The sequence below is a fragment of the Toxorhynchites rutilus genome, chromosome 3 (genome assembly GCF_029784135.1).
Source record: "Toxorhynchites rutilus septentrionalis strain SRP chromosome 3, ASM2978413v1, whole genome shotgun sequence".
NCBI classification, from domain to species: domain Eukaryota; kingdom Metazoa; phylum Arthropoda; class Insecta; order Diptera; family Culicidae; genus Toxorhynchites; species Toxorhynchites rutilus.
Window position 1 is genome coordinate 234,229,202 of NC_073746.1, and position 20,435 is coordinate 234,249,636.

A 20,435-nucleotide genomic window follows, 5' to 3' on the forward strand; every position below is an offset into this window, starting at 1 on the left:
TCCGTTACATTGAATACATGTTTGATACAGAAGATATAATAAAATGAAGAAATCTCAAATCGAACGTTCCTTCCTCGAGTTTTGCGATTACCATCATATTTGGCGAACCGTTTTCATTTATATACAGCCATTCCCTGCCAAACCGATACATAATATATCTCGATATCAGAGATTCTATTATTTTTTGCGTTTTTGAGATATGATTTTGCAAAGTTAACCGGTGGTTCGAATAAACAATCTTTCCTCTTTTTTACCACTATAAAAATTCATAGCTTTTGAACTACTGAACCGATTCAGATGACCGACATATCAAATTGAAGCTTATGAATTAGTTTTACTTGAAAAAAAAAATTAAAAAAACTTTTTTTCGGACCACCCTAAAATGAAAATGGGCTCCCTAATAAAAAATACGGGTCTAATGTTTTGCAATATAGAACAAAATTACCACTTTTGACGAAAATCTGAGAACCACTATGTCGGTTTGGCATGGAATGGCTGAATAGTTAAACATATAGGAGTGCGTTTTTTCACGTGAAAATCCATTTCCACTTACAACGCTTATCACGATGTAATTGTAGAACATATGGGAATACAATTTCCGAAATTTTCCATTTTTCTTCAGAGTTTTCTAAAATTTTTCAATCGCCATGTTTGGTTGGAATATGCGCCCTGGCCCTTCTAGAGGAGAAAGGGGTGTCAAACCATTATAAAAACATTTCTCGTACCCAAAAACCCTAACATGCAAAATTTGACTCCATTTGCTTGATTAGTTCTCGGGTTATGCAGAAGTTCGTGTTTCATTCGTATGACCGAATCGAATCCGTAAATTGCCAGATAGATAGGAAATAAAATAGAAGGTTGAGTCCAAGATACGACCGCATTGTTGAGTTATTTTATTCAAGTCGCTTGTTTATAACTTCGGATATTGTTTTAACATGCTGCGAAATTTTAGAAATAACTGTTTAGTAGAAAGGTTGAATCGCCATGAAATATTTTTGTTGTACAAACAGTTGACGATAATTGATTGATGATTCATACTTGCCCTCGCAGAACAATACACAAGCTGATCTAATATCGCAATATTTTTCATGTCAATGCATTGAAAATTTATCTCGAACGCTATTCCGGTGGCCTTTTTCGCAATTGGCATGCACTCGGCTACATGTGTTACACCAGCACTATTATCCCACATCTTAAAACTACATCAATCTTTCTTTGGCCCCGCATAGAAACAACCACAATGGCAATACTTGAAAGTATCAAATACCATGCTACATGTTATTTAGTCTGCATACAAAGCCATACATTGGTGGCTTGAAGTGACTTAATATCTAAACACTTCTCACCATTTCGGAACTCATTTTTTAAATTTTACTGGGCTCGGAAAAAGTTCCATTAATTTCTCATGCTCGAGATAAACGCAGCTGTTATCCTGTGAAGTGGAGAAAGTTTTGCTACTGACAACCGAAACGAAATCACATACAAAAATTCCAGAACGACATTTATTCTTGGTGACTAAATAAACGAAATAAAGTCTTTCTGTTAATTTTAATAACCTCGAAAATAGTTGCATTGCTTCATTATGATCAAGCTGATTTCATCCTCGTTGAAGGCAGTTTGCGACTGGCACGCGAACCCAAATAAAGTACGATACACATACAACGTCACCGTCATCGTTCCGTCAACTATTCTCTTGAACTTATGTTGTCGACGTCGAAGTTGCCGTTGATGGTGTATGTGAATGCGACCCTACGATTTCAATGGAAAAATATTTGATGTTTCGTTGACCTTTACGTTGACTTTACGGTGACGGATTGTTGTACGTGTAGCGTACCTAACTCATAGCATTCCAACACGACATTCATGATAGTCTAGCTTGATGATTCCGTACAACCTTCGCCACAAACTTCGCTTCGCCATAATGTCGGCTCGATGCATCAATACAATGTCAAAGGTACCAACCAAGCTGTTATGTTGATGGAAAACAAGCGATGTTCACTGCTTCGAATATAGAAAAAGACTGAATATTTGCCTCACCATAGATCCATTATTCATACACTAGCGCAAATATTTCACTTCCGCTATCCGCCCTACTTGTTTATATTATCACATAATTTGCACCAACAAACGATCGTCCATCATAGCATAAAAAACGAGGCGATTGTTACATCGCGACAGGACCAATGTACACCGGAGCAGGATCAAATGGGGTTTTAGCGTAGCGAAGATGTGCTATTTGTTCATACAGGTTATGAAGCACGCACGTACGCACACAAAACCATATATCGATGGCTTGAAGCGGCTGAATATACATACAATTCTCTCCGTTTGTGCTCTTCACAACAGAAGCTCTTGTGTTAATATTGCCGGTTTCGGTTAGCGTAGCTGTCGTCCTTGGTGGATGGAGTTTTACTACTGGCATGCGAAATCAAATCACACACAAAATTCCAGAACAATTAGAGCCCCCGCACACTGCAGACTTTTTTCAGCCGATAGTTTGGTCGGGTTGAGTTGCTAGTGCGTATATCGAGCCAACCAAACAGTCGGGTTGGTCGAGAGTGCGCACACTAGTCAACTGTTGGCTGAATTTTCTCGGAAGACTGTATTTAATTTGTGTTTCACAACGGAGAAGAGAACGGTCAAAGAAAATCCAAAAGAGATTCAGAGAGCATTGCGTGTTTTACATTCTCAGCGATTCGCACGGCACGTATGTCGGATGCCAAAATTGAGAGCGAATTGAACCATCGACCGATAAACAATCGTCGTGTGTGCGTAGTGTGAAACTTCTGATATTCACTGCACGGGTTCCTCAATGCTGTTTGTATAATCCTACAGTGAAATCACCCGATATAGAGAGGAAATATTAAGTGTGGCTTACCTATTCCACCGTTGTCTGCTGAAGAAGGAAATGAAGTGGAAATGTATGCTACTACTGCTGCTATGATATAACACCAACATCACTGTTATACTGTCAGCTGCGAGGGGTAGGGTATTGTGCATTTGATCTTTCTTCCACGCACCTCACACGTAGATCGATGCTATCCAGTACTGATTAAACGGACGGCCGATAGTTGACCGACAGAATAGTTTGAATCCAATCGGGAAGCCTATCAAACTTTTTTATTGGCCGGTGTATCGGTGTAGTGTGCGCATATGCATATCGCTCCATACTGATTAAGTCGTTCGACCAATCTATCGGCCGACAAAAGTCTGTAGTCTGCGGGGGCTCTTATTCTCTTGTTCAGCCGACGATAGTCTACCTTGATGATTCCCCCCACAATTGTGTAGCTCAGAAACTTATTACAATGGCGTCAGTTCTATTCGGAAATCTTAGAGCTAAGCTATAATCAACAGTGGAAGTGATACAGAAACATTCTTTTCAGCGTCGTTACAAAAAATTTAGGTTTCTCTTTGATTGATTTTTTTATCTGTTATGGATAACCACCCTACATTAACCGCAGTAAAAGTTTGCCTCAACAGAGATCCAATGTTTATATTTTCCTTCATATAGTAAATTTTCTTCATCATTGCTCGTCGTGAGTTGCTTGTTGTTCGCGGCATTTGAAGGTAAGCTCATAGATGAGCAGAACAAATGTATGGAAAATGTAAAATGTAATCAATTTAAACCATTTGCACACCAGACGATTGCGATGTATTGTATATCAAACAAATTCTAGGGAGTTTACGATTCGTTTGGTATGTAAATCGCAAAAAATTCGTTCGCAGCAGAAATACCTATTAGCGTTAACTTTGTTTCATAAAAACGGCACCCTTAACGAAAGACCTACGTCCTACGTCAAAAGTAGTGGCTAACGGGGGCCAATACTTTGAATAATGTATTTATTCATGTTATTATTAAATAATTTGCACTCCAAATAATTTATATATTATTCATTGATCTTACGAATCTCTTTATGATATGGCATTTGTATTTTTGGTGTCAGTTCCAGTTCAAATAAAAAAAAAACAAGAAATGCTCATGTAAAAGTTGTCTACAAACAAAAAACGTCATTCATTTAACAATTTATCTGCTTGTTGAATGGTTGTGTCTTCAGCTAGTCCGATATGCTTTCTTACGCTCGCATCTCATCAAGATATACTTTCACAACGCATGTATATTCTGCTGTGCAGCACAATTCGAATAACCTTCACCATACTTGTGCAAAATGTGGTTCTAAATCGATGTGAATGTATCTCAACTAATCTCACCAACGTCTATCAGAATGCAACGGTCGTGAAGCTCCTACCGTGGCTAACCGAATCGGATATTCGCCCAATCAAATCGTTTCGCCAAACATCATTTCCTTTTTAGAAAACACCTTTACATAGCTGTCCTTGGGCTAACACTTGATTTCTTGTAGACGCACGTATTGAGAATGGTTAGTCAGTTTCCGCTAAACCCAGAAGTTCCCGTTATGCAGGAGGTGTTCGCAACGTACGATGCTGGTTAAATTTATGAGATAACGATGGCTAGATATAATATTCTAAGGTCATGAAACCTGGATAACATAATGCTCAACATCTCCACACTTACTTTTCTCTGCATCGAGATTCACAACTCTGCCCTCGGCTGATTCTAATTTCATTAAAAAAGTTCAGCACGTGTCTAACTAAACGCACGTTATTCCATACAATTATTTGCATACGCATGTATACATGGTGCACATGAATGAACAATGTACTTCGGGGTAGTTTGATTGATTATTCGTTTGATTTTGGGCTGCTTCTAAATTTATGAACACTTTTCACCCGCACATAATTTGAGCATAAATGTTCATATTAACATTTGCCTCGAAGGCATATAGAAGAAACGAAAGATTGTTTCGTAATGCTGACAAGTTATGTTTCACGGTGATTATTACCAGGGTTGCCTTGAAAAAAATCTATGTTTTTGGTCTGAAAAAAACTTTTTATCTTAGTTTTTTCTCAAAAAATCTGTATTGAAATCTGTATTAAATTTGCAAGTCCAATTTTGAAACTAGAGTATCACATAAAGCTAGCAAGCATATGCACTGTAGTAAAATAAAATGCTTCGTTGATGTGTAATGGAAGTATATACAGTTATTAGGACATGCTTGTTTACATTGCGTAACGTAAACAGCTTCATTAAAATATATTTAAGGTACACCCAAAAATGTAATGGTTGTAATGAATTAAAAGTTAGCATAATAAGTCAACAGTTAAAAAACCTTGAGGGGACATGAAGTTACTATGAAGCTAATGCTTAGGATACGGAAAGGGTTCGATATAATTTATCATTCTAAATAAATTAATCGGATATGTTTTTATTTAAATTCCTATTTTCTATTCAAGCTTTCGTCGTTCACCATTTGATGATTCAACAGATGGTGCTAAAAGTTATTGTTTTGTTCTCGCACAGTTCAGTAGGTTCTGTTTCTACAGCTTCTACACCGACGTAGATATCTACAGATGCTTTGCAATATCTCCAAAGTCTGATCCTGCTACATCAGATTTGATGCATTATTCTTGGCACATATTGCTCAAGAGAGTAAAATAAAGAGTTCTGGTCTCCGAAATAATCTGAGTTAATTCTGAAATTACAGTTGTTCAGGTTCAATTCGACGATCAATAGCAAAACGTGGTTCAAAAAACAGTAAAATAGGTTTGGTCATCAAGTCGTTCAAATGGTTCAAACTTCGTTTCATTTTTTGGTTTCGGCCGTAGTTGAATCTTTCTAGAGACATCAATATGTTTAACGACGGATTCCTGTGAGAGCCATTTTGATGTGAGCGAATTCAGCATTTTCGATAGTTTGTGCTTCAATATTTCCTGAATTGAGTCAATCTCTTATTTTCGCTTTGAGCTGTACGAAAAATAACTATAAATGTCTAGACCGCAATTTGTTTTCTAATACAAACTAGACCGATTTTCTAGTCTGTGTTAACGGAACGCCTTGCGGTCTACACGAATAAATATGGAAAATGAGAAGAATTTCCAAATCATTTGAAGAAAAATCATCATGAAATGTCTGAATATGAATATATAATATATAATTCCCATATGTTCCCAGGATTACGGTCTAAACGTCTCTAAGCTTTTCATGATATTTAAAAAACTTTTAAAGCAAATGAATTTTCACAAGATTATGAGCACACTTTTGTATTTTACATTTTCTGTGCTTTATCAAGAAAAAGATAAACAGTGCTATTCATTGATTATACCGCTAACAAATAATGCAGACGTTCGCATCAGAATGTAGGACATCAAACTACATGCGAATATTGAAAACAGATGATTCACATTATACAAATTCGAAGGCTGTATGAATAAAATAGATGAGATGGAAAAAAAATATTATTATCATCAAGCCGTAACTATCATTGGAACGTTATTTTTAAAAACTGTAGGTTATGTATGAAACCCAAAAAATCTGTGATCTGTATCTACAGATTCTTGTTTTCAAAAAATCGAAAAAAATCTGTAGAAATACAGATTATTCTGTAGATATGGTAACCTTGGTGATTACTCAAAATATCAATGTATCGATAAATGTTCAACATTATAACTTTTCAGAAACTGTCGACTAAAAAAACAGCAGGTAGACGTTTCCAAAAACAACGTGATTTAAAAATAAACCTGTCTTCAACGTACGTAATATCGACAGTAAGGCCGTGGAAGCTAGACCAGGAATCGAATCAAAATTCAGAGAACATAATCCTTACATGAGGAAGAACACATATTTACCTTTGATAAAAAACAAACTACAGAAACAGTTGAGAAAATTGGTGGCAATATAGTTGCCACTGCCCGTTAACCCCAAAAACGCTGTTTTCGCTGCCTGGTAAACTCACTTTATTGCGCCTTTGGTAATGCAAAAATTACAAAAATATTTCTAGTGCAGCGATTTTTTTATATATACAAAGGGACTGGCCGGGTAAGGGAGTAAAAAGTGCCCCCAAACCAAATCACCAGCTGTATGGCAAATATTGTATAGGATATTAAATAAGAAATTTTGGCGGTTTATTTGAACCCCTATGTGGTTTAACATAGGATCTATAGTGAAAAACGTACTTTTTCGTTTATTTCACGCCATCCTCAAAAGATTCGAGATAAAAATTTGAAAAAAATACTGAATGTGCATCTTACTACGGTGTATCAAGAAAAAATATCAAAAAAAATTTCATCAAAAATTTTAGTACTAAAAAATATTGAAATTTTGAATTTTTTTTTTGGGATTTAGAGATTCAGTACTACTCTAATTCATATTTAAATGTGTTTCTACGGCTTTTCTACATATGTGTGATTTTTTTCAGTGTTGCGCGAGTTAAGATTTCACGGACGTGATAATCTTTTTAAAAAACGCGACCACACTTGTCGATAGCCTAGCACTAACTAACTTTTATTTGATTATTTAAATTTTTCTACAGTTCATAATGCAAAGTTGCAGTTTCGTGCCTCTGCTTATCCACGCCGAAAACTGCCAAAGTTTATTGATCCAAAGTTGTCGTCAGCATACTTCGATGACCCCGTTCTGCTGGCTCGATTGCCAACGACCGCCAATGTTGTTGTCAGCAAATTGTTGCTGTCGCCGCCCGGGTACCTCCGTTGCTAACTCGTCCCTCCTTTAGAGATGAGGTTCCGTCCGAATCACATCTCTAATCGTCATGGGTCTGAGATTTGGTTGAATGTCCTTCAATGGTTCCTGTGTTGGTGTAGTACTGGGTATTTGTTTTATTTTGACTGTAGCTGATCTGTGGGAAAAGATTTTCAAAAGAATCACGATACCTATTATCATGCAGGGGAATGAAATGATTCCACCCATAATGGACCAAGCTGGCCATTCTATACTTGTGTTGTTCAATCGAATATATTCCATCTCCTTTCTCATCTCCAGGTGTAGGTGGTGTAAATGTTCCAAGCTTAGGTTTGCTATTGTAAGTTGCTTTTGTATTGTAATTCCATCCAATGGTAGTTGGATTGGGCTTCCAACCATGTTCTGTATTTCGTTAGAATAGGATATGTTGTTGATGTTGATTTCGCAATCGTGGAACGTAATTAAAAATGTTCCGGTAAATGTACGATTTTTGAGTCCGCAGGTTGAAGTGAAGGAAATGTTTTTATCCGAGTTTAAGATGATATTTTCGTCATTGATTATGGTGATTTGATCCTCTGGCGGATTCATGGTGTAGTTACAGGTTGCTTGGTTCCCAAAAAATAGATTTGGTATGCATCTTGAGTTGTCGAATACTACTTCGTAGGTTTTGTATATTGTTGGTTGTAGTGTATTGACCATATAGTTGCCAGTTTCGTGAGTTAAATAATTTCTGTTTGTCAGATGAATTTGCTTGTGATTGTTAGTAACAGGGAAAACATGAATCTTATTGAATATCCTTTTATCTAAGATGGGGGTTTTTATCAGGAGAGTCAATTCCTTGCCGTTCGTTGCGATCGTTGTGTCTGCAAAGTTGAGGGCTTCCACTGCATTATGAACCGTAATATTTTGTTTGAATACATCGTGATATAAAATTTCAATTTCATCTTGACTAAGTATTTTCTCATTAAGGATTCCTGCTTTTGCTAACGATATGCTATCAACTATCTGTTCTAGTTTTTCTGCTAAATATTTCAAATTGAGTAAAATGTTCATTGAATATATTTCTAATGATTTTGAATTCGACAGTTCTATTGCGTCTTTAGTTTTGAATACCAGTTCTTTCAATTGTAAATTAAGTGCTCTATTTATTCTAACTTGTTGATTATTATTGGAGATAAGATTATTAATTGAGGAGTTTAAAATTTTCAAGTCGTTTGCGTCCGGACTTCCGGCTATAAATTTCCAGGCTGTTCCTAGACTATTCCAACGTTTTTGCCGCCGAGAAGGGGCTAGATTTTCTAGAGTTTGATGAATCTGTTCGAATGTTTGTTTTGTAAGGCTTGTAAACTGATTGGGTTTCAATTGCTCGAATTGTATCTTAAGAATTTCTACATGTGTTTTCAGAGAGGTGACATTGAAATGGTGCATATAATAGTGAGATGTTTGTTGAATTCTAGCGGTACCTAAATTGAAAGCAATAATGGGAAGATGGTCTATCCTCTTAACGTCTATCTTTTCAGTTATTACTATTTTTAAGAACATTAGAATTCTGTAACGAGAAAAAATAATAAAACAAGATTATATTTTCCTAATCTTAACATCATCTTTATGTATCCTTCTTCCATCGTCCATAGTTACGGTGCTTTTGTTAACTTGTTTAACTTTATTTTTCTTGTAACGTTTTTTATGTTTCATTCTCTGTCTGGCATTTTCATAGATCTCTTGATTAGGTTCTATCACCACGGCTTTCTTGAACTTATTATGGTATTTTAAATCTTTCTTTTGTTTTTCTGAAATGTTCTTGTAAACTTTTTCTATAATTTCTGGAGTTCTTGAGGAAGGAAGTATAACTTCGTAGGGGGTATGTTCAGTGGAACTATGGATGGTGGAATTGTATTTATTCAGTGATAGGAAAAGTAGGTCAGTAACGGATTTTTCTGGATTCTCGTGCTTGGTTATTCTATAAATTTCTAAAAGAGTGGAGTGGAAACGTTCGACAATTCCGTTCATTTCGCTCCGTCCTGTAGCTGTGACATACGGTTCGATATGATGGGTATTATAGAAGTTTACCAGATCTCCAGTCATGAAGGTTTTTTTCACCGTCCATGACTAATATTTCCGGAGGATTGTATTTTAAAAGGATTTCTTTAACTGCAGGAACTATGTCAACTGCGGCTCTTGAATCTATGGGTTTGATTTGGGCGAATTTAGAGAATTTGTCGACATAGGTTAGGAAGTGGCCGTTTTCAAGGAATAGGATATCTATGTGGGCGATTTTAAAAGGAGCATTTGGAATTGGGGTTTCTTGAAGTGGATATTTGATTGGTTTTCGGTCATATTTGTTTTCGTTACAAATCTGACAATTGGTAACAAAATCTTTTAACTTTTGAAACATTTTTGGAAAATAAAACTTCCTCAAAAGTTGTAACTTATTTTCTTCAGCACCACGATGTGCACGATAATGCTCGCTTCGGATAACGTCCCATTGGTCGTCTTCTTGTTGAACATCTTGAAGTATTTTTTGACAAAAACGAATTTTTAACGATCTCTTATTACCAAAGTGTTATAGTATAGTATGAAAATGGATGCGTGACAGTTGTTTTATCTGGACCTTTCTTCAGTATTACTTGATGCTTGAAGGAGTTGAGCGGAGCTTCAGTCGAAATAATGTAAAAATCATCGCTATTCTCGGCAGAGTGCTGAGTTCCTGTCATAGAACATACCATTCTGCTTAGAGCATCAGCGACTACGTTTGTTTTTCCCGGTTTATAAATGATTTCGAAGTCGTGCTCTTCTAAATAAGCCTTCCATCTCTTAAGCTTTGCGTTTGTATTTTTAGGCGATAAAGCAAAAGTGAGAGGCTGATGGTCCGTTAGAATCTTGAATTTTGCACCGTAAAGATAGTTTCTAAAAGTTTGAAGTGCCCAGAAAATCGCTAACATTTCTTTTTCTGGAACTGAGCAATTCTCTTCTGTTTTAGATAAGGTCCTGGAAGCAAAATGTATGGGTTTATCCTTTCCCATCTCTCCTTGAGACAAGACTGCGCCGATTGCAAAATCAGAAGCGTCAGTCGTGAGAATGAATGGTTTATTGAAATCCGGGTAAATGAGAATATCAGAAGAGGAAAGTAAGCTTTTCATTTTGTGAAAGCATTGCTTTTCCTTGTCATTCAATGAAATTTTCTTGTTAGATGAGGGTACACTCTCCCCCCTTAGAAGGTTTGTCAAGGGTTTTGCAATTTTTGCAAAATCTTTGACAAATCTACGGTAATAACCCATCATTCCTAAAAATCCACGAAGTTCTTTTAGGTTTTTGGGTTCTGGATAAAGAATGATAGTTTCAATTTTTTTCTGATTCGGCTTAATTCCTTCAGAACTTATTATGTAGCCAAGAAATTCAACCTCTTGATGGAGGAATTCAGATTTATCTAATTGGATTTTAAATCCTGCTTCATTCAGAGTTTTGCAAACAATATCAAGATTTTTAAGATGATCTTCTAAGTCTCTACCGAAAACTATTACATCATCGATGTAGACGTAACATATCTTTCCTATATGTTCTCTTAAAACATCATCGATTGCCCTTTGAAAGGTTGCGGGCGCATTCTTTAAACCAAATGGCATTCTAGTAAATTCATACTTGCCATTATTGATTGAAAATGCCGTTTTTTCAATGTCGGATTCTTTCATTCTTATTTGATGAAAACCCGATGCCAAGTCTAATGTTGAGAAATATTTATGTCCTTTCAATTGGTCAATCACATAACCAATTTCAGGCATTGGATAACGATCGGAAACGGTTTTTACATTAAGTTTCCGATAGTCAATCACCATTCTAAATTTTTTTTCACCGGAAGCATCTGCCTTTTTCGGCACGATCCATACTGGAGATGTCCAGGCTGACCGGGAGGGTCTAATTATACCGTCAGCTAATAATTTATCCACTTGTTTTTTAACCTCTTCTGCATAGGCTGCAGGATAAGGGTATACCTTCTGATGAACAGGTATGTTATCAGTGGTATTGATCAAACATTCAACGGTTGTTCCACATGTAAGTTTGGAATTTGGTTGATGAAAAACTTCGTTATGTGCATCAAGTACTTTCAGAAGTCTACTGCTTTCATTTGCTGACAAGTGGTCAGTTCTGAATAAATGATTTGATGTTGAATTTATTGAGCTGTACTGCAAAAGTGGGGCTTCCAATGTCTCGTTACCTTTTTTCAAATGTATGACACTATTTCCAAGATCAATTTTTGCATTCAAAGATTTCAAAATACCTGTTCCAATAATACCTTTAAAAAATGGGTGAAATTTATGAAGTAAAAATTGAGCGGAATGGTTTATTTTCGGGTGAAAGAATATTATATCAATTGCGGATGTTGCTCTGAACGTACCATTTGCACTGGAAATGTTATCTGCTTCAAAATTGTATGGCTTAGAAATTTTATACGAATAGGCTAATTTTGGTTCAATTATATTAATGTTCGCTCCAGTATCTATCAAGAATGGGAATTCTCCAATGTTAGTTTTCAAATTAATATACGGAAGAGTTGGCTTTACCAACTCGGCTTCCAATCTAAAAAATTAGTCTGTGATGAAGAGGGTTGAGGTTCACTTTCCTGCTCAGCTGCGGTTTCCTCTGAACTTGGCTCACCAGAACAATGAGCATCAGTTAGAATTTGTTCCTCTTCCATTTTATAATGATTGTAATAATGGTCATATTCAGGTTCATAATCATAATAGTGTTGATCGTCCGTGTATTCAAGCGGATGTGCAACACGCTTGAAATTGTGTATCTGATTTGAATGTGGGTGCGGTCTTTTGTTGTCTATAGGAGGTCTGTTACCGTAGTTTATGTTGCGAGATCGGATGCTGTGATCAACCTCCATTGGTTCGGGTCTAGGTAGTGGTTTTGGAAACCAGGGCCTAGGAGGTGGTTGAAAATTTTGAGGAGAAGTTGGGAATTGAGGTCTAAATCCTTGGAAATTTTGCCTGTCAAATGGGAAGTGTTGGAACGGTTGAAAATTTCTGGGAGTCGGAATTGGAGCAAACTTCCTGGGAGGTGGTCTAGGAGGGATTTTTGAAACATCAAAGTCTCTCGGCTTGGGGATATGTATGGGATGTTCATTGCGAAATGGAGCTGATCGGGAATCCATATTCTAATAATCCAAGCAGAATTGATATGCTTGGTTCATGGTTTGTGGATTAAATGTTTTGAGGAGTTGGCACAATGGTTTCTCCAACCCTCTAATAAATGCATCTACAGATTTTTCTCTGAAAAAATCTATATGCGAATCAATGTGTAGAAAATATTTCTCTTCTGTTTGAATTTGAGCTATAATCGAAGATAAGAGTTCATTAACTCTTGAATAATAACTTCCCAAACTTTCATTGCCTGACTTCTTAATGGAGGTCAGTTCGTAATCTAACGTTTTGAGATCACGTTTATCTCTATAATATAGCAGAAGGGTCTTTTTAGTGTCAGCCCAATCGTGTTTAATATTATTTGCGTTTAAAATATCGGCGGCTTCGCCTCTTATTTTTCTACGCACGGAACGTTCAATTAAATTTATTTGGCCTGCGGTTGCCCCGGCGTCTCGGTACATACCAAAAACGCCTTCGACATCCATCAACCAAGCTAAAAGCTCGGTTGCCTTTCCGTCGAATGGTTGCAGATCACGGATAAAATCTGGCAACCTACCTAAATCTATAAACTGTTGCATCGTTAAAGGTGCAACAGCTGGTGCAGGGATTGGTACACCTCCTGGATTTGACATTATTCTGTCGAAATAAAAATTGAGTCTACTCTTTTTTCGACTAATTTTTACAAAACGATTTAATAACTATTTTTTGGAAACGCAATTAGCTTTTTTGTTTTCACTCTTGAAGAACTAAATCACTCTGTTCACTATTTTTGGTTGAGAAATGAATTAAAAATTTCACTTTTTCTTGAAAAATCACTACACTTAGGTTTCTAAAAATAGAAAATAGAAGAATAACTTACATAAAGGACCTAGTCCTGGATATGGCCAACATCACACGTTGGACTTTTCGGTGGCTGTCCTCTGTAAACGGGGGATCTACAAGCAGGCACGTTTGGGTATCCGTTTTACTTCCGCTACTCCGGGCCAGCGGTGCCGATCGGGATCAGGTCCTCGGTGTCTTGTAGTTCGCTTTTGCGATGTGTAGTACCTGGCTCTTTGAACCAGTAATATTCGAACACAACCTGGCTCTTTGAACCAATAAAAACACTTTAATCAAGATTTTGGTTGCACTAATTTTTTCTTAAGAGTTTTGCACTACACTAAACACTTTATACAATTCCCGCTTTAGAGGATCTCGCCGGAGCCTCCAGTTAAGATTTCACGGACGTGATAATCTTTTTAAAAAACGCGACCACACTTGTCGATAGCCTAGCACTAACTAACTTTTATTTGATTATTTAAATTTTTCTACAGTTCATAATGCAAAGTTGCAGTTTCGTGCCTCTGCTTATCCACGCCGAAAACTGCCAAAGTTTATTGATCCAAAGTTGTCGTCAGCATACTTCGATGACCCCGTTCTGCTGGCTCGATTGCCAACGACCGCCAATGTTGTTGTCAGCAAATTGTTGCTGTCGCCGCCCGGGTACCTCCGTTGCTAACTCGCGGTACCAAAAAACTTTTTTTTTATATATTTACAAATAATCTGGCTATGTAAGGGAGTAAAAAGTCCCCCAAACCAAATCACCAGCTGTATGGAAAATATTGTATAGGGTACTAAATAAAACATTTTGGCAATAGTACCATATATTTGAGTCCTTATATGGTACACCATATGATCTATGGTGAAAAAGGAACCTTTTCGTTTTTTTCACGTCATTCTCAATAGCTTTGAGACAACAATATGAAAAAAAATATGAAAGTCTTACTTAGGTAAGATCTTACTTAGGTGTATCGATCAATATTTTCAAACAATTTTTTCATCCAAAAATCCAACACTAAAAAAATTTTGAAATTAATTTTTATCTTTATTTTAAATTAAATTTTATTTTTTTTTATTTTGACATTCAATACTACTCTAGTTTGTATTCAAATTTCTTCCTACGTCTATTTTAGGTATATGAGATTTTTTTCCGAATGTTTGGAGTGTTTTCGCGGTACAAAAAAAAAAGTATATATATTTTCGAAATTTTGAAAAAAATATTACTCTGATTACTCTTTTACTCTAATTTTTATTTAAATGCGTTCGTATGTGTTGTTTTTCCACATGTAGCGTATTTTTTTTCTTGAATTTTAAGAGGGTTGCGCGAAGAAAAAATTGTTTTTTTTTGCATTTTTAATTTATTTTGAATTTAGAGACCCATTACTGCTCTAATATTTTTTAAATTTTGTTTTTCATATGTCTAAATTTTGTCGGTATATTTAGAGCATTGCACTGTACAACTTTTTTTCTCGTATCTTAAAATATATGAGATTATCTTTACATTGGATTTAGAAGGTTTACCAAATTCATCAGCATGATAGAGCTCTGTAAGAAAAAAATAAAGTCCTTGTGGAAAGATCATTCGGATTAATGAGAAGAACACTTAAAAAAATCCGATTTGCTTTTATAAATATTTAGATCTTACAATTGAAAACACGAATACAATAAAATGATCGATTTCAAAAAAAATAAAAAAAATGCATACGATGAAGAAAATTATTTTTGTGCGCCGCAATGCTATTAAAAATTCAGGAAAAATTACGCCACATGTAGAAAAAAGACACGTACGAACGCATTTAAATAAAAATTTGAGCAGATGTGGGTCTCAAAGTTATATTTTTTTTCAAAATTTCGAAATGCCACAAAATCTATAACATTTTTTTGTACTGTGTATTTATTTTTTTTATTATTAGATGAAAAAATAGTTTGAAGATATTTATCAATCTTGAAAAGCCGTAGGAGCACATTTAAATATGAATTAGAGTAGTATTGAATCTCTAAATCCCTAAATTTTTTTTTTCAAAATTTCAATATTTTTTAGTACTAAAATTTTTGATGAATTTTTTTTTTGACACACCGTAGTAAGATGCACATTTAGTATTTTTTTCAAATTTTTATCTCGGATCTTTTGAGGATGGCGTGAAATAAACGAAAAAGTACGTTTTTCACTATAGATCCTACGTCAAACCACATAGGGGTTCAAATAAACCACCAAAATTAATTATTTAATATTCTTTACATTCTTTATTATAGTGATTTGGTTTGGGGGCACTTTTTACTCCCTTATCCGGCCAGGCCCTTTATCTTTATATTTTTTATATTACAAGGGAAACATTTAAAAAATTGAATTTTTCATGAAATACACCATTTATATTGTTGAAAAAACTGCATGATCTTACACAGTGAATCCTTAATAGAACGCTCACAGTGGAAAACATTTGCATTTTCAACAAATTTAAACAGAGTTTTCTGTCAGCGCTTCAAAATCGTGGTTTTCTACATAAAAATGATTCCCAAATTAATATTGTACATTTTTAGCAGCCCAAAAAAAATTGGAGTATTGCCAGATACTTTAGAAGTCTTTGACTGTGCAAAATATTAAAGTAATATTCGAACCCCGGCGGAAAAAAATATTTTTGCGGGTGGCAATATAGGTGACACGGCCTTATAAAGGGTTAAACGAATGGAAAAAATAGACATAACAATAGAATAATAAAGAAATAGGATACATTCTGTCAAATATTTACTGGGAATTTGGGTTTTTAAAGAAAATGGTTTATTTATCATAAAAAAAATTCTATCGCCTTCTAAATGGAATCCCTTCTGAAGCGATACACTTTTTCCAACGAACAATCCAGTCGTATAAATACTTTTTATAGCTGTATTCATGAATCACCTTTAGTTCACGCAGCGAATTCGATTTTTATGTCATTGATGTAGTCAAAACGGGTTCCACGAAGCGATAACTAGAGCTCGGAAGTAGGAAAAAATCACTATCAAGTCTCGTCGCCAGTAATTATACGCTGGATGAACGTGGGATCAGAATTTGATCGTTCAAGCATGTTTTCAGCCACTTGTATGCGATGATTTTTTTAAGAAAATTAAGTTCATTTGGCACTAGTCGTGCTGAGACTTTTCTCATGCCCAAAACATCAGCCAAAATGTGACGAACGGTCTCGTGAGTGATATTTAATTCACGGCTTAGTTCTCTCAAACATAAATGATGATTTCCGAGCACCATTCCTTTTATTTGGTCAATGTTTTCATCGATTGAAGAGGTTAATGGTCGTCTTTGGCGTGGCAATTGCTCATCTCTCCTTGGCTGTCTTTGAATGATTACACCATTTATACACCCGTTTGTTCGACATACGTATTCTGCAACATTTCCAACGTGTCGGTACAAGAAAGTTTGTTTGCAACATACAATTTTACATAATATATTTGGCTAATAGTATTATCCATATCAAAAATCATCAACCAAGAAAAGTTAACTTATTCCTAATGACGCTGTAAACAAACCAAATGTCAGATCGCACTCTAAATTGACGTTAATATCACTGATAGTAGCACCAAATTAAAAAAATAATTAAAATGTTCATCGGGAAGATTTCAAATTATAAATTCCCGGTATATATTCGACAGAATGTATTGCATGTTCCGTTACAAAATGGTTTTATGACCAGAATATTGCTGTAATGAGCTCATCAGCTCAATCAGGTTTGAATTTTATCGAGAGCTCTTGCTCTTGTGAATTTTTTATAGTCATGCTCTTGTCGATTCCTGTACCTTTTTTTTGGTGAACTTTTATTGTCTCATGAAAGAACTTGGAAAAATGTATGTAGAATTGAACCGTTCATTAATATTTAATTTGCTCTCGTATTTCATCAGTTCTCATTACCGTTATCTATTTACTGTTATTGCTTGGTAAGTATTTCGCAGTTGACTATAAAATATAATCAAGTATAATGTAATTTTCTTTTATAAAATTACAAAATAAAGTGTCGGAAATTTGAATCGAACTTTTTCCTTACGATTCATATTTTGGACAGTTGAAATTCGTGATACTATAATGTGAGTTTTCAGGCTTAAAATATTTTGAAATCTTGTATGAATAATACAAATGTTTTTCAACTACAGACCCGCAGAGAGGTATGAGGGAAGCTTAATAATTAGTGGACAATGTACAACTGGATGACTTTCTAACAAAAGAAACGTTGAATCATTCCTATGTTGCCGTGTATCCTGGCACTCATCAACTCACGGTAAAAGTAAGCCTTACGGTACTCCTGCAGTGGCCACAAACGAGTTCTGGGATATGTTGTATAAAGAAGTAGAACATGCGAATCTGTTTTCTGCATCAAATGCCTTAAGTGTCCGAAATATGATTCAGAACGTTACCTTTTCCAAAATTTTTTGGGTTTGTTAACATGTTTCCGGGCATATTTATTTTTCTTGTTGATAAACGGAAGTTTTTTTTGTGAATCTGTTCTTGAGTCCATGCTAAGCTAGTCTGCGTCGTACTATCATGGTCGATTATGCCAACGAGAGGTTTTCCTGAATGACTTTGACTGATACTTTTGGAGATTCCTTCATTTCCCGGATGATTTGTTGATCTGTCTGTTGCAGATGATTGTGAACAACAAGTTTACGGACTTGCATGCTAATTTCCTTCCGCCAATTTTGACTTTGCTGAAAACTCTCCTTGTAAACAACTACAATCGAATTTTATGTGCCAACGTAAACAGCATTTGATTATATCGCGTCAACTGAATCACTGAAAGGTTGCAAATAATATTGCACAGCTCTAGCTGTCATAACATGTAGAAACGAGGGGTTACTCAAAGGTTTTGAATGATTTTAATATATAATTTTTTGGGGATGGGTTTTTTATTTTTGTCATTTTGTCACACTTTAAAGAAGTTATGTAAGGAAGTAAACAAAATCTAACAAAAATGATAAAACTTGTTAATTACTTGAAAGAGTAATAGTTAATATACAATTTCATGAAATTACAGTAATAGTTTTTGATGAAACAGTACAGAAATTGAGAAAAGTTTTTCAACATGCAGTGTGGGCTTTTTATGCCTATCACTGTAGACATTGCTGTAGATCACAGAGGATTTTACCTATTCCCAAACACGGCTAATGATAACTTAACGTTGGCGAGTCATTTCAAATTGAATTCATTGAAAAAAAAACGTATCAAGAAAATTAATTTTAACTGATTAATTGATTAAAATTTGGCATTGTATCCCAGAATAAATGCGTTGAACTCAAGAAAAAAACTAATTACCTTACGAAACACCAAATCTCCTCGATTTACATAACGTTAATGAAGGGTGATAAACTTACATTAATGAACCTAACGATTTAAACCATTGTAAATCTTCTTGTTTACGCAATTTCGCCCTAATGCCGATCAATTGTATGGGTTTTCCGTACCCTCACGATAATACCGGCCAATTGTTCATTAAATAACAAATCAGCTGGATTTAGTTACCACGAGCACCTACCTGTGGAATACTGAGCAGGAACGACAGCGAGTAGGCAGCTAGCAGGAACCGGTGGCAGCGGCGGGCTGTATTGAACGACTTCATTGGATATTTGACCGCAACCCATCGGTCGACTCCGACCAGTACCAACACGTAGGTCGACAGATATAGGCTAAACATTTGCAGCATTTTGAACAGCTTGCAGGCGACTGTTCCCGCCACCCACTCGACAGTGTAGCTCCAGCCAGCTTCACCGATGATGCAGAAACAGGTGACCAGCAGATCCGCTATCGATAGGTGAAATATGAGCGAGTAGATGGCACTCCAGTTGTGTCTGACCAGCCGCCGAAACTTACGGTTCTTCTGTATGCTCCACATTGTGGAAATATTACCGAGTAGCGAAACGATTGCCATCGCCGTGAGGACAAACACTCGGATTACGCTAGATTTGGAAAACGTTGGCGCGTGGCCCAAACAAAAGACACCCGGATGACTACTACTGGTACCATCGGAGGAGTAGGTGACATTCAGCAAGCTGCACTCTTCCAGCGATAGAGAAATATTCGTTGTGATATTAGCTTTCATAATATTCGCCACCACCGATGACAGTGCTGGCAAATGGTGAGAGATGTTCGTCCAACTGCTATTATCGGCAGGGAATCCGCCGACTGGGACAAATCCCGGCAGATCTGTAGGTAGGAAAACCACTCCCGGCGGTTGAGGAAATGCTAGGGTGGACGTTGTATAGTTTTCTGATATGGAACCATTTCCACCGTGGAGTAAATCGTACAGGATGGATGATAGATTTGCAGCCATCGTGGTTGATCTCCCTCTAGCCACCACTCCCCATGAGCTCCACGGGGCCACCGAGCGGCCAACAGTTTCGACGAGATTAGGATTTTACGGGAGGATTGGCTGGAAATAGAAGAAATTAATGCACACGATGAATGCTATGCGTAGTGATTTCGAGTAATTTTATCGAATTTCACGACTGAGTTGCAATAAATTCGAAAGACTGTAAATTTTTCATCGGAACTTTTCCGCTTGATAATAGATTTTTTTCGTTCGTACATCAGGACGATTCGAATGGACGAGGGAGCGGAAATCAATTATTGAAATTAGTGATTATCCAAGTTTCAAAGGTCATCGAAGAATAGCTGAAATATTTATTGAATTTAATGGAAGTGGAATCTGTTGTTTCCGAAAATTCTATTTACGGCATTCTGATCAAACATTCGGGTTGCTCGGTGATCTGCTCACGCTTTGTCTGATGATAAAAAAAAATTTTAACTCTTTAACGGGCCGTGAGAACTAGACTTGCAATCAACGCAAAGTCCAATACAACGACATGTTTACATGCTAAAACACACAAAACAATATATAGTTGCCACCTGCCCTGCTAGCGTAAAATGTTGGTGGCAATAT

At 36.1% G+C, this 20,435-nt stretch overlaps 1 protein-coding gene across 2 annotated transcripts in view; it reads right to left on the reverse strand.

The window, feature by feature from the left end:
• The window catches only part of LOC129776777 (gonadotropin-releasing hormone receptor), a 154,229-nt gene that overhangs the window by 81,112 nt on the left and 52,682 nt on the right, over positions 1 to 20,435 (reverse strand). For both annotated transcript variants that reach the window (XM_055782616.1, XM_055782617.1), the window contains exon 2: positions 19,032 to 19,925. In XM_055782616.1, coding sequence (XP_055638591.1) covers positions 19,032 to 19,826 — 795 coding nt within the window. In that variant the 5' untranslated portion in view covers positions 19,827 to 19,925. The remainder of the gene's footprint in view (positions 1 to 19,031; positions 19,926 to 20,435) is intronic.